The sequence below is a fragment of the Conger conger genome, chromosome 14 (assembly GCF_963514075.1).
Source record: "Conger conger chromosome 14, fConCon1.1, whole genome shotgun sequence".
NCBI classification, from domain to species: Eukaryota; Metazoa; Chordata; class Actinopteri; order Anguilliformes; family Congridae; genus Conger; species Conger conger.
This window is the reverse complement of record NC_083773.1, coordinates 40,771,453-40,787,557: the sequence shown is the minus strand read 5'-3', so window position 1 is coordinate 40,787,557 and position 16,105 is coordinate 40,771,453. Positions and strand designations below refer to the sequence as shown.

The window sequence follows — 16,105 nt, the reverse complement described above, 5'->3', positions numbered from 1 at the left end:
GCCGACATAACGGCCGATTCTATCACAGAAAGGAGGACTCCTGGCAGAGAGTTTGAGAGGGACCGAGTTTAGATGCCAAAAAAGGGTGTTTCGATTTTGTTCTGTAGCAGTTACAGGGACGGGCAGGGAGCCAGACTTAATTCACACAAATCTGTCGTTGAGTGCATTCCTTGGCCAAGGCTTTTCCTAAGCCTCATTAAACCCTCCCCAAAAAATATACAACACAAGTCATTTTTTTCAAAGTTTGGGATTTCTCAGGTTTAGTCATGTCGTGATCTGCTATGTTTCAGGCAGAAGTAATGGGCGAAAGAGGACAGTATATGGAGGAATGAATAACCTGGATGGTGTACTTTCTTCCCAAATAACTATTGCAGAAATGTCAGAATACAGATGTAGTGCATTTGCCCTGAAGGGCTTACTGAGATCGAGAGACAAAGGCCAAGAAATGCTGAGAGAGAAGGAGCTTGTGATTAATCAGAGAGAGAGAAAGAGAAAGAAAGATAGTTTGTGAGGGAAGGAGTGGGAATTCAAACCTTTGTAACATATATCTTCCTTAGTTGTCCCCTTTAATAATGTAGACACAATTAGTTACTGCGTGTTCTTTAGACAGCTTGGGAGGCTGGGTTCACAGAAGTCATCCTGAGAGCATAAGAGATGTAAAGGTGCTGTCATACAGTGTAACGGGGCATTGATACAACATTTAAAGCTGCATTCGCTGCTGCTGAGATGAGGAGGAGCAGTGATACGGTGTGTAGAGGAGCAGTGTGTGTAGAGGAGCAGGGACACGGTGTGAAAAGGGGGTCTGAGATGCTGCGCACTTTTTCTGCAGTGTTACAGAGCTGCTTGTCTGCCAGCTTCCTCCACGGACAGTCAGCAGTGCTGTGGTAAATAGGTCAGGCTGTAAGCAAGGAGGCTCTGCGCTGACAGACAGGAGGAAGAGGAGAGAAAACCACTCTTTTTATCAGCTATTTGCCTGACACCTTCATTGGTTTTGTCTGAGGAAAGTTTGACAGCTTACTGTAGATCTGACACATTTTCTTACGGGTATATATTTTCTGAGGCTCAGCTGACTGTACAGTGGTGACTCCCCCCCAAGTGTATATCAAACCTGCAACATTCTGCGTATGAACGTGGGCCTTTTTAAGCACGGCGCTGTGACTTTGGCTATCTCGACAGATACGCCGTACACGGGGCACTCCTACTTCCATCACAGCTTCATGTCCCCAGTGGCGTCACCTGCCCAGTGGAGTCACCTGACTGGATACCCTTCCCAGCCCAGCAGGGAGTCTTGGACCGCTCACAAAAATATCTGCGGGACAGTCCCTGCTTTTTCAAAGAGAAATGCGTGTTATAATTACATTAGTGTCTCATCTGGTACACTGCAAAAACCGAAAACTAAGTCAGGCTCAATAAGTGTTTTAGTCTTATATTTAAGCTTACAATTTTATTGCAAGTACCTATTTGCAAAAAAGACAAAAATATTGCACATGAGGTGAGACAAATGTACTAATTTCAGTACTAATTACTAATTTTTTGCCAATGGGGTAAGAACGCTTGCCATTTTAAATCGTATTACAAGACTAAAACACTTTTTATGCAGTGTAAACTTACTGTATAGGTAGCTTGAATACAGTATCACACAGTAATTTCTGTGTTGATGTTCAACTGGTCGAAAACCGTATTTCAAATAGTTCAGATACATGAATACATATCTTTTTTTAAATTGTATGTTTTTTTAAATGTGAATTTAATATTCAGTGATGCAGAGTATATCTGTTTGAAAAACAAAAAAACTAAAAAAGCAGCGGCGCATTAGCTGGGTCACATGCCTTGGTGTGGTTACCATGTCGGTTGGTGGAGAGTTTTTTAAGATCGAGCCCTCTTCAGTCTTCTCAGGGGAAATGGCTTTTGAAGGCAGATGGCGTGGATTTATTTATAGGGCTTCTCACTGGCAGATACCTGCTCAGATGAGATTCCTTGGGATGATGAAACCGTAAGTGTCTGAGCAGAAGGATCTCGGCATCGTGATGTGTTTATCACAAGCACCGGAGCCCAAAGACAGGCCTTCCTGCTCTAATACAGGAATACAGCAAACAGGCTGAGAACAAATCGAGTGTGGAAGCAAGCGCAGTGCATGATAAATATTTCAAAGCAAGCTCTTTTCTTGATCAGATATTTGCAGGTATTTGCAGCCTACTCTTCTGAAGTTCTCGCAGTAATTCTCTTTGTATTGTTTTGGTTATTTTGTTTGAAAAATAATAATAAGTTCCCAATTTTTCGTTTCTAGTGTCACATAAACTCTATGCAGAAATAAAAGGTGATATTCCATGGTATTCCATGTCCCTATTTTTACACCGTAAAGGCCACGCAGGATTACCGAGGAGCCAGCATTACCCCGAGAGGCATATTTCCTTCTAATAGCGATGGGCAACCATGTGGGAGCCTGGGGTATTGAACCCGGCTCAATGGTATCTCGCTGCCGCAGACATTCTGCTGTAGTCAGTCAATGGATGAGCCGAAATCCTGAAGTAATCGGACTTAGACCTTACTGGCTATTGGGTGCAGCCACTGCTCATGGAAAACACTTTTACTGGACTGACCTTCACGGTTTTAAAAATCATTTTTTGTGATGTGACATAAGAGAGCGCAACGGACCCTTACGGGACCGTAGGTGTCCGCTTACAAGTGTTAAATATTGCGTGTGCTTTGTTAATGAGCTTTCATGTCAAAGCGGCTCGGTCCCTACTAAGAGAAGCCTGAATGACTGTGTCTTTTTCCTCCCACATCACGCTGCCATGGAAACACTTCTACCTGCAGTTATTTCAGTACTTTTTGAACAATACATTTAAAGAATAACTGTATTATTGTGAGGGACATAAGCTCTTATTTGATAGAGCCAAACAGCTGCTGTGAGGCAAGGCAAGGAGGGTCATCCATCTCAACCTCATTACGACCCCCTCCCCTCACGGCCGGGACCTCTCGAATATACACGCGTCCCAGTGCGGCACAGAGACCCTGCCACCCAGACGATTGAAGAGCTCCGAGCTCAGGTCTTCAGAGAGCGGCAACATATTACACAAACCCTTATTTTATTTACGCCCGCGGCCAGGCTGGCAGTCGCCACGATGCAGGAGTTTAATGGAATTACCTCAATCTCAGAGCACCCAGCGAGTTTCAACAGCAGTATCTGCCCCCGAGCCCACTGTTCTCCCATCTCGTAGTTCAGAAATGCCTTCTGGCCTCGGGAGGATGAGCAGTGAAACCGACTGACTGCTGATTGGCTGTCCTTCATACTGATGGACTGGCTGACTGCTGATTGGCTGGGTCTGAATACTGATGGACTGGCTGACTGCTGATTGGCTGGGTCTGAATACTGATGGACTGGCTGCCTGCTGATTGGCTGACTGCTGATTGGTTGGTCTGAAAACTGATGGACTGGCTGACTGATGTTCCAAACTGAGAAGACAAAGAAAAAAAGAAAAAGCGATTTCTAAATCAACATGATTTCCTCACTTGTTTAATGTGTTCTGCCATATTAACCCATTACATTATTATTCTATTAATGATTTTAGCATCGATGATTGTTATTGTCCAACTTCAAATTGCCCTTTGTATTTGGCATTTCAAAATGGCAACAATAGTACATTAGAACACATTATCACTGTAGCCTTCATTAAAAAATTGTATATTTATTTATAACGTAATGTGGCCAAAGAGGCAGCGCTTTGTTGGGAGTATTTTTGTGTTGTGTTGAGGTCTGTGCTAACATTGGCAGATTACAGCAGAGGTGACAATACCTTGCATTATAATGCCAGGTTTCTGTGGCTCTAAAGCCAGTGCAGGTAGTGGTCTCTATCCTCCCTTTTTGTGGGCGGCCCATGTTTAATTGAAAGGTATAATAGGTCATTTTGGACTTCTAACTGTGAAGATAGGAATAGCAGCAACAAACACCTTCCGACCACAATACTGTTTATCCCTCCCCCTTCTCTGTAAATGCGCTAACGCTGAAACGCCATTGGCTGTGGCAATTAGAACCAATTTTCAACCAATGAGCTTCAATTATTGTACAGTTATACAACGTTTTGGTACAGAGTGTCGGGTCGTCAACTGTATAATTTGAAACCCAAATTTAAGGACTATAAGCACAGGCAGAGGGTGAGTCAACTTGTCAGTGAGCCTTTTTGTTACAATGGTCTTGTAACAATGTTTTAACAAAGAAATCTTACCTATTGTACCTGTAATGAGCGGCAGGTTTGGTATGAAGCTGTCGGTAACCCAGTGCACGGGCCGGGCAGGGCGGAATGCATCACTACAAGATGGCGGCTGACAGGAGCGGGAGGCGGCGGGAGGGAAAGAAAGAGCGGGAAAGACAGAAAGGAACAGCAGCCTGCTGAAGGAACACTCAGCTGAACCGCCGAGCAGAAGATGGGTGTGATAATAGAGGGATAATCGGCAATACGTTTTTATGAAATTTCTCAGTTTGGTATGAAGGTCAGGTGCAAATAAATCATATCTAAGTCATATCTTACCTTAATTATTTACCTTTTGTCACATGTTCAACATTATATTATGGCATCCGATAATGCAAATGTAGTGAATCATATTTTGTACTTCGAATATGCACCCATTAATACCAACGTTCTGCTGCACTATAGATAGACAAGTGCCGAAACAAATTTCATGTAAAACTATTGTTTCTATTTCTACTGAAACGTATGCATTACAGTATATACATTTTTTTTATATTTGTAATTGTAAATGGACAGCATTGTTCTGACTGGACAGCAACTGCAAATATCCACACTGTAAAACTTTGATCTAAATTTACAGTTAAATTCTAACAGTAATTTTCTATTAATGTAATACAGTATAAAACTGTAAGTAAACATGAATTCACTGGTGAATTTGCTGACAGTGAAGTACTGCAAATTTACACAGAAAAGTTTTACAGTGTATCTTACCTTCTTTTTACCATCAAGGCTACATTTTGATTGAAAAAACACCTCAAACCATAAAGAGGACAGTAAATATGGTTACCCATTACAATCTATTATACAGGAAAGGATATTTGGGGAAGGTAGAAGGGACTTTCCTTGTACAATACAGTAATTAAGTTGATATTGAGACTATGCTAACTGGCAGCAGAAATCTATGTTTTCTGCATGAGCATCAAGAACTGCAATAATACTGGCAGGCATATAAACCCTGAAATTGAAGTTTGACTTTAGGGTAGCCATATGTAGCAGTAAATGAATGGTTACCTGTGGTGAATTTTTGGCTAGGAGGTTTAGGTGGAACGTAGCTGTCAGACATGAGAGTTGATACTCCCCCCCCGTTCAGCGAAGTATGTGGAATCAGAAGCTCTGCAATCACAAAACATACTATATTACAAAAATAAATTTGTTGTTGCTCCTTAAACTGTAGGATATGTAAAATAAACAAACCGAGAAATATGCCAGCCTATCTAATTAATTCTGGGAAAATATCAGTCTACTTGGCAAATGCATACACAGATCATACACAGAAATTTGGAAAGAAATCAAGGAATTGCAACACAGCAAGATAAATAATATTCCGAATGTGTCAACAAATATGTCATTGATAATATAATTTATTCACTCCCTCTATTAGGAAGTATACTATACTGCATGCATATTGTATTGTTACATTGTACACATAGGTTTATCTATGGTTTATTAATTTACTTTATTTATTTAATTTGATTAAAATACTGGCACTCAATGTGGGACTAAACATGTTCTGAATGTCCAATTAGTTATACTAACACAACTGCGTTCATGCGCGCTACTTGAATAGGAGGTGCAGGGGGCGTGGTAATGAGTCGGGTAAACTTAAAACATGAAACGGAACATGGAATGTAAAATAAACAAACCGGGAAATATGCCAGCCTATCTAATTAATTCTTGGAAAATATCAGTCTACTTGGCAAATGCATACACAGATCATACACAGAAATTTGGAAAGAAATCAAGGAATTAGTATACAGTACTTTAGATATTTGTTAGCATTAATGATCTGGCTTTGGGGTGCAGGAAGGAACATTTGGTTTCCCCGCAAATGTGCCAATGTGTTGCGTTTTTAGCCGTTCTCAATCACACTTTGCGTGGCTAAAGCGCTCTGTGACTGCGGCTGTCAGACCCTCGTTTGGAGCGATTTTTCTTCTTCTTCTGCCCAACACTGGGACGGGTCGCCGTATGGAGGAGCTTGAACACAATAGTCTCAGAACCTGAGCCTGTTCTCCACAGTGAGCCGAGTGAAATTCCTGCTGCAGCAGGGTAGTCGAAGTCGAAATACTCATCAGTGCGAAACGCTTGTGGACGTGGCAGGATTCATAAATCACTCGGCCTGTGACTAGCGGCAACCCACAACAGGATATTTACGGGGGGGGGGGGGGGGTCCAATGGAGTGGCACTGACCAGCTCTGGAACTTGATTGGAAATCCCAAGTGCCACCCTTATTATTCAACCTAAAATATTGCATTATCATTGGCTGATATAGATGTCAGTGATAATGTGGATCCCCTCCTGGTCCCCCCTGCTCACAGGGAGGCCTGGGGAGAGAAGGTGTCTGTGTTGTGCATGTCAGGAGAAGAGGTATCTCCAAAACGTTGTGGCTGTGTTGAGTTTTGCGATGCCTGTGTGTGCTCTGAGGGGCAGAGGCGTTGGTGAAATGTGTATGCGGCGCTCGTAATGCCTGCCGCAAGACCGCCGTCATTCATCGGCCAATGGGGACAGGCGATGGTGAGGGGGGAGGGGGGGTGCAGCTACCTGTGCAGCATTCCAGATCCTGGGCTCGGGGAATGTTATGTGAGCTCGGTCGCACATCACTCAATGCTACAGCTTCCGCAGTCCCTACACAGAGGAGAGACCATCAGTCAGATCTCAGAGACCATCAGCTAGATTTCAGAGACCATCAGTCAGATTTCAGAGACCATCAGTCAGATTTCAGAGACCATCAGTCAGATTTCAGAGACCATCAGTCAGATTTGAAGCGCCGATACCTGAAAGGTTGGGATTTTATGTTTTTAATCAGAATTTCATAAAATCCATGTGAAATGTGTAAGGGTAGAAACGAGTTCTAATCTCATCAAAAACCAAGAGTGTCAAGATGAAAAGAGATGAACTCCTGAGCCAGTGAGCCATTTGCATGCCCTCACTGACCTCTGGGTAATGTAGTTTCTGTTCAATTGCTGCTCCCCCTATCACGGCCTGTGATCACAGTTTAATCAGAGGAGACAGTGAGCTGAAATTCGGCAAACGCTGAATGCCAGATCAGAGTGGAATGTGTCCCCATCACTGACTATGAAAGTTAAAAAAAAAAAAGTAATCCCATGCTTTTCTTTTTGGAGGGAACATCATTACCCTGAACATCTGCCTAACAACAATGCCCATCTGTAGCCCATTTTTAGCTATATCCCTAAATCCAAGGTCACTGTAAGACCTTTCCTTCATCCTGCACAATCTGAGAGTAATTTGAAAAAGGCCTGTCGTACTAGAATTACAGAAATGAGTTTAAGAAAATAACAGGACATTTTAATCCTCAATTAAATGAAACATATTTGGAGACTTTTGTATAAAAATTGATGTATGCTTACCTTTTGGCAAACTGCTACACTTAGAAACACAATTACCCCTGTAGCCAGAAAAAAACTGGGACTGTAATTAATGTACTTTCATAATTGATTCACAATTGATTCAATATTCAGTCATGTACTGCTTACCTACTGTATACTAACAGCTTCATTTCGCTTGACACTTTAAATTACTGAAGCATAGTCTATTCTCACCACTGATCATGCAGGCCTGGCCCAGATTCAACCATCTGTTCTCCCAAGGCTGTCGAGACCCTGATACTTGAGTTCAGATGCAGAATATTTCTACCAAGGCACCAAAGGGTGTCCTGACATGTGTTCAAGACATATTCCAACTTCATTTAGTTCGCCACAGATGTTAGCTAACATTAGCAAACAGTTTGAAAAGGTAGAATGCCGTGAACAAAAATGGCAGAGAGAACAAACGTTGACAATTATTTGGCTACAATAATATACTCAATGTTATATTTTTATTCTTACCTTTAAAAAAAATCACATGCGAGCAATGAATCAGCTAGCTGGCATTGTTCGACCCAAGTCGCATCCATTTGCATTAAAAAGGTGTTGGTGGTGAACAAAATGGAATGCTCATTTGAAATCGTTCAACAGTAACTCTGCAAACATAGTTCTGCTTCTCGAACGCCCGTCTGTTCTCACACTGGGGAAGTTAGCAGCCAGTGTAGGCAGGCAGCGGGAGCGGTTCGTAACTCCTCGCTTCTGAAATGGCGGAAGTGGCTTGTGTGCTGTGAAGTCGCTGTGGGCAGTCGAATACACGTTCTGCCGAGCTACTGCAGGTGCCCGGCTGACCGCCGTGAGTCACCGACGCAAAACGAGGAGGCAGACCAGCCAACTGAAAACTCTCCCGTTCTGCGTGAGGCCAAGCATGCATCTGCCCACAAGCTTCCCAGCCACAGTCAGCTGGCCCTGTCAGGCTGCGATACCGGCCACGGAGTGTGTCACCGCCTCAATGACTACCGCTTTATCTGGGCTCACCACCGAGGAACTGCTGTTGATGATGCTGCCGAGATAGAAGCGGCGCAGGAGTCAAGGAACATTAATCCTCTGATAATGACCCTGCAGCCAGTGCCTCTCTCCTCTGGGCCTGACTGTGTACAAACACATGAGTCACCTCAGCTTCTCCACAAGCCAGGCTTTATGCAGGCTGTTTACCCAACGTAGAGCAGGGCAGCTTCATTCACCCGGTGCTACAGGGAATACACCACGAATCTGCACTCCTCCACCTGGGACACACACAGGCACACTACACACACAACTTACACTCAGCCAGCACTTTATTAGGTATTTATTAGACTTATTTTGTAGACATATTGTCTGCTGCTGCAGCCTATCTGTCCACTTAGAGGTTTGACCCGTTGTGTGTTCAGAGATGCTCTTCTGCATGCCACTGTTGTAATGCGTGGTTATTTGCGTTACTGTAACCTTCCTGTCCGCTTCGACCAGTCTGGCCTTTCTCCTCTGACCTTGCTCATTAACAATGTGTTTTTGCCTGCAGAACTGCTGCTCACTGGATGTTTTTTTGTTTTTCGCACCATTCTCTGCAAACTCTAGAGACTGTTCTGCATGAAAATCCCAGGAGATCAGCAGGTTCTGACTCAAACCACCAACAATCATTCCACGGTCAAAGTCACTTGGATCATTAACTGAAGCTCCTGACCCGTATCTGTTATCCGATTTTATGCATTGCACTGCTTCCACACGATTGGCTAAACACTCACATGCACACATATAGTACTCACATTGACACATGCATAGATATGGGCACATATACAGACCTAGTGCCCTCCAGAATTGGCACCCTTGGTAAAGATAAGGCTAAAAAGGATATGGACAATGGGTAACAATTTCTATGATGCAAACAGTGGCTTCAGAAAGTATTCAGACCCCTTCACTTTTTGCACAACTTTGTGTTGTAGATTTAATCTTAATTTGGCATAATTCCAAGTATTGAACATATTTTTAGAATGTTTTGCAAATCCATAAAAAAAATTCAAAAAAACTGAAATCTCTGTGTTGATATCTGCTCCGGTGATCAAAGATCAGCTCGATGGTGTCCTTGGACAGACCACTGTGCGCCTCTCTCCTAACGGCCCTCTCGGGACTCCACATCCTCCGGGTGCCACAGCTGAATGCAGTCCTTCACTCTCCCGAAGAAAGGATGGACTAGCTAGGAGCACGCTGGAGTCCCGAAGCGCAGCGGGTCTGTAACCGTGGGATCGGTTACCGGGGCCGCGACCCTGGAGACGGCGGACAATGGCGGAGGACAATGAAGGAGACAGAGCGAGAGCGATCTGAAGAGGCGGGGAGAGAGGAGTGCCAGCGTGGGGGCTGGCAGGTTTCGAGAGAGGTCGCAGGAGTTCATTAAGAGACGGGATGAAGACTCCTTCCTTTGTCACCGACCCTTCAGCCGACGGTGCGGCGAGGAGTGTGGCGGAGGAGATAATTCGCCTATTCTTTACAGCGGCAAATTGCTACCCTGACCCCCATTTCTGTGGATAATGCACGGGAGGCTCCGCGCATTATACACCGCCGACAAATTTGGGAAGCTCCAGTTAGTGCAATGAAAGAGTCGGGGCGATTGGTTCATGGCATTTTCCCAGCATTCCATTCTCAATATCAACTGTATGGTGATTGAGGAAACTGCAGCGATTTTGCAGGCTACTTAGTCTGGGTTGTTAAGTGTGTATACACTCACTGAGCACTTTATTATGAATATCTGCACACCTACATATTCTTGTGATTATCTAATCAGCCAGTCATGTGGCAGCAGTGAAATGCGTAAAAACATGCAGATATGGGTCAGGAGCTTCAGTTAATGTTGACATAAACCATCAGAATGGGGAAAAAATGTGATCTAAGTGACTTTGACCATGGAATAATTGTTGGTGCCAGGCAGAGTGGTTTGAATATCTCAGAGACTGCTGATCTACTGAGATTTTCACACACAGCAGTCTCTAGAGTTTGCTGAGAATGGTGTGAAAGCCAAAAAGAATCCAGTGAGCAGCAATTATGCGGGCAGAAATGCCTTGTTAATGAGATCATAAGAGGATCAGGTGGAGAATGGTCAGACTGGTCAAAGCTGACAGGAAGGTGACAGTAACGCAAATAGCCACACATTACAACAGTGGTATGCCAAAGAGCATCTCTGAACACGTCAAACCTCTAAGTGGATAGGCTACAGCGGCAGGTTAATAAGTCTAATAAACACCTAATATGTGCTCACTGAGTGTATATTCATTGTTATGAAAGTGAACATATTTTCCATAATTATCAAGGCGGCACTGCAATTAAAAGACCAGTTTGACATTTTAAGAAATCCTCATTTTACTTTATTATCTCCCAATGCCTATGTACTTAACACTAAATCGAAAAGGAAATGTGAAGTTTACTGCTTTATTGACACTACACTTTCAGTTAGCTAACAAGCTTGCTTAGCATTACAGATGATTTATGGTGTGGGACATAAAATTAGCATCCTAATGAAAGACGAAAATGTCTGATATGGGATGGGTTGTGTTTTGTATAATTACTGTGGGATTTATTGTCAGTTCAGTCAAAATAAATAACCTCCAGAATTCTAATTCCAGTTTTCATTGCACAAGGCAAAGCTTTGCAAATAATTAGTTTCAGTGAGTCTTCATAGTGGGAAATTATACTGTGTGATTCATCCAAATATTTATACTGCAGTACAGGGTGAACTTGTTGCCATTCTTCACTGTCTATGTTTATCCTGCAAAAATGCATTACTCTATTAAAGCTGAAGCACTCGAGAGTGTACACACATTTTCACAGGAAACATGACAGACCAAAATGATGAAAGTCATTCAATATGTTTAAAAGAGGTTTCTAATTAACCACAGAATTGTCCTCTGAGAAATAACAACTTTCATGCATTTTAGTTTTACCAAGCTTTTATGAATCTGTCCAGCTGTGTGCGTCATTTATTCTAACAAAAACATTGCTTGAAGTGTATTTCAAAGCATGTATTGATGTTTTCTCTGAACTAATTTCAAGTTTCAAATGTAAAATGGTCAGTGTAAAACACTGCTGATAACTGCCCCGGGTGCCATTTAACTCCATGTGGCATTGTTGTGAAAATAAACTAAATTGATTAGGTGCCATTGTCTGGCTCGCAGACAGACCCAGTGAGTCATCCACAGAGAGTATTATCAGAGCTGAGAGAAGGGTAATAGTGTTAAATGCCAGCTTCTCTGCGGTGACTTGGCTGTTGTAGAGGCTTTCAGGGCCTACAGGTAGCTCTGAATGTGGGACATGGCTCAGAAATACAATATGTAGCTTTTAAGTTACTGCCATGGTATTCTCAGTGAAAGTCTGTTATCCAGGACTGCAATATTGTCAGTAGTGGGAATAGACAGATCCCCAGGACCAACAAAGCGAGACCAAGAGTGGTGTAGTGATGGAAAGACACATACCCGTATGTGTCTGCATGTGTATCTGTGTGTGTGTGTTGTGTCTTTCATTATGTCTCTTATAACTAGATTCACCTGAATAAGGTCTTCAGCAGGTGTCTTACTTTTACATTATGGCAGTCGCTCTGACCCTCACTTTTAAACATTATACACACAATGGTGTCAGTATTCATTTATCGTCCCGACTCATTCATCATCCCGACTATATTTTATACCCGCTCGGCTGAAATTGCAGAATGTTCATGAACGTTCTAACGTCATTGACTATGACTATGGTCGTTTACATTCCTGTAGTCAGTTGCCTATCAATGGCAACCTGCAACCGATGTCAAATGCAATGGGGGGAAAAGACCCCGCAAATGCAATGGGGGAAAAAGACCCCGCAAATGCAATGGGGGAAAAAGACTCCGCAAATGCAATGGGGGGAAAAGACCCCGCAAATGCAATGGGGGGAAAAGACCCCGCAAATGCAATGGGGGAAAAAGACCCCGCAAATGCAATGGGGGAAAAAGACCCCGCAAATGCAATGGGGGAAAAAGACCCCGCAAATGCCTGGGAACGTCCCATGAGCCCGGCCAGCCGAGGATCGATGACATCATCGTTCTTGTTGCGTTTGGTAGCCAAATCTGACTTTGGCTACCAAATTACTATGATATTGAAAAAAATGCTGATCATTTGCTGATGACGGAACCTTGCAATTTTGTGATTGTTTAACGACTTAATGCTTAATTTGCTGATATCAAGTTGTTGTTGCCGTCTATGATGAAATGCACTAGCATAGCATTTATCAGTATGCTGGAAATGCCGTAGGGGTGGACTGGGTTTATACGCCTTGTTGGAGGGTACAGTGTTGCTCTGCCTGCATGTATTTTCAATGGAAGTCATCCGGCACATTGTGCGAATGAAATAAGAAGCCGGCATAAGGCATGACAGGGAAGCGTCTTTATGTTGCCAGCCTTGTTCATTGCTCTGCACAACAATCTCCCTGCTTGAAGAGCTAAGAAATTATTATTCCGGGATTGAAAGCAGGGGAGCCTTAAAACTGCCACTCTTAGTAGAGGTTTCGTTACACATGAGGAGGAGGTTATAATGACTTGTGTGATCATAATCCAGTTTATACAAATTGTGCAGAAGTAAAACATAAAATTAAAATAAATTAGAAATTTTATTAAATTAGTTTTATCTTTAAATAATAATATTAATGGCTTGTGAACCAAAATTATAGAAAATTCAAGAGCAATATGCTAGTAATAATGTGTCATTCTCCATTTCTGAGTCTCAATTTATTATCTAGTTCTCCATGTAGATTGGAGAAACTGTATAGGGCTGTTAAATATATATATAGATATAGTACATAGGTCATTAGCTTAAATCTGTATCCGTTCTGTATTCACATAGTGTCGCCAATCTTCCTAGAAGTGACAAATATTTTGTCATAGAAGAGCCATTTAAACAGGTTTTGTGAATACTGTACAGTTGCGAAAGCTATAGAATCCATAGCATATAATAGTAAAATAAGTCTATTCCAGAGTATGAATGTATTATCTAACTACCTTGTCTGTAGAATATCTTACACCCACTGACTAACTAGAAATAGTTGCCGTGTCTCTCATTGGTAGCTGACTCGATTTCACATCAGAGGAACCACCCTTAACCAGTTGCGCAGTATGGCAACTCCTCGTTGGTTGATCAGACGGTTGATCAGTTGGTTGATCTTATTCCTGCTGGTAAACCCATATTTGTTGTCCCATACCTTTCTCATACGGCCCTCGTGAAGAACTGCGAGGACCGGCTGCTTAGTGATGATGAGCTCTGCACATTTCCTCACTGCAGCTCCAACACGTCGACTGTACTTTGAAAGACAACTTGTCCTCTAAGTTTACAGCCCAAGGTGTGCTTCGAATAATCTAATCAATACATCTGAGATTAAGTAATCCTCATAGCTATTACGAGTGTAATGAACACCGGTGGCTTTGGGGCCCACAACAACAAATCTCACTTGGTCCTCCCAGCTGCTGTTACAGAATACATGTCAGGGGTGCAGGACAGAGGAACCATGTGCTGACTCAAGGATTAAGTACAAATGGCGGGCTTTAATAATAAAGGCACATACAGGCAGGCAGAGGTCAAAAACTAGCGAATCAGGTCAAAAACTAGAAATCAGGTGAGTGAAGGTGAACAGGCAGGTTTGGTAAATGGTAGGTAGTCTACACAGGTGAAAGTAAAGAATTAACCAGAAACCAGAGTCCAAAATAACAGGCAGAGTTCATGAACGGAATATCCAAGAAACCAAACAGAAGAGCTAGAAACACAAGGCTAGAATGGACCGCATAATCCTAACACAGGGAAACAGACCTGATGAACTAGCAAAGGAAAAGAGCAAACAGGTAGGCTTAAATACAAAACTGATTAATAGACAACGAGAAACAGGTGAGAGATATGTCAGAATGATCGGAAAGGAAATACAAATAAGGAGTGTAGGGCGGCGATATGTAACGGGGAGAGAGGAAAAATAAGGACTGGAGTAAGGAATTTAAAAAATTTAAAAAACAAAGGGAAAGGGCATGGTCGTGACTTTTTCCAAACAACCTGTTCACTGCCAGAGTATAAGAGGCTTGAGTGTGGAATGATTGTACTCTTCATTTAAAAACTGCCAAAAGAACATTTTGTGACAGTATTTGTAAAACTCACAATAATATGTATTTTTAATAGGCAGTAGTGCTGTGATACTCAAATCTGGCCAGTAGTGCAATCCCAATTAATTCAATTGCACAATGAATTAATACTGAGTACATTCACTGTATGTGTCCAATAGGGGCTACATGCACTCTGTACAAGTTGATTTACCACTGAACATTTTGTTATTTACTGCTCGTTGTCACCTGGGACACAAAGTGAGTGAGATGTCTGACCAATCAGTGACATTAATCAATCAATTACCTTAAGGTAGCAAAGGAAATCAGCAGTACCATTGGCCTGTAGTGCCAAATTTGAGTATCTAGGTCAGGGGTCGGCGAGAGCCGAGGTCCTGGAGAGCCGCAGGGTGTGCTGGCTTTTGTCGTTACTCAGCACTTAATTGATCGATTAAAGCAGTGGATTACACAGTTAACTCGCCTCACCTGGTTTCTTGGGTCTGAATCAGTTGCTGGTATTAAGGCGAAAACAAAAACCAGCACACCCTGCGGCTCTCCAGGACCAGGGTTGCTGACCCCTGATCTAGGTGGTAGTATGTACTAGTTTTGCACGGTACACCTTCACTAGAACAGTATCACGATATCCGTCTTTGAAATATTTTTTGAGAATTATTTATTTTATAATAACAGCGCCTGCTGCTGTATTTTCTATGGGATGAGTGGATACACAACAGAGGCAGTGTGTGTACACGCTGTACATTCTCTCCCTCTGCGGTGTGATACAGTCTGAAAGTGAGAGGGACTACTTCTGGTGACTGAGTATGCTCCCCCTGGCCTGTGCATGAGAGAGGGGCAGAGAGTGAGAGGGGGCAGACACACAGAATGCATAAATAAGCAGTGGAACACTAATGAAGGCTATTTTGAGTCTCACGCCACGTAACCGCAATAATCCCGGTCCTCTGCCGCGGCACGTCAGCTCGCCAGTCCGCTGAGAGCTGTCTGCGAGGGAACTAGCGTGGGCGTTTCTGAATAGCCTTTATTAACCAAATCTCCATCCCCCCCCCGAAGGGGAAGGAAGAAGCGGGATACTCTGGGCCTTACTAATGCAGTCAGAGAAGTGTAATAAGACACAAAACCCAAATTACCATGTTGCACGCTGTCTGTTTACTTACAGGACAATTTCAATTTGTGTTTATGTCATCTTTATTATGTCTTTTTTGGTGACATTTATTTGTTAATTTTTTTTGCATGCAGGCTCTGTGGGTAAGGCCCAGGTTCTGCTAGCTCTTAGAGGCTTAGCACCTGCAACAAACCCCTCCGATAAGCCCTCAGGTGCCTTATCAGTAACAGCCAGAAAGGGAAGTATTTTGTCCAATAATTGACAATTCATCTGTGCTCAAAATTTCAATTTC

At 42.8% G+C, this 16,105-nt stretch overlaps 1 protein-coding gene across 3 annotated transcripts in view; it reads left to right on the top strand.

Moving 5' to 3' along the window:
- slc12a5a (solute carrier family 12 member 5a) overlaps positions 1-16,105 on the top strand; it is a 226,047-nt gene that overhangs the window by 116,557 nt on the left and 93,385 nt on the right. Inside the window, exon 2 of one of the 3 annotated variants that reach the window (XM_061219845.1) lies at positions 15,288-15,306. The exons of the other annotated variants lie outside the window; for them this stretch is intronic. Within the exon in view, the coding sequence (XP_061075829.1) occupies positions 15,288-15,306 (19 nt within the window). The remainder of the gene's footprint in view (positions 1-15,287; positions 15,307-16,105) is intronic. 3 annotated transcript variants of the gene reach the window in all.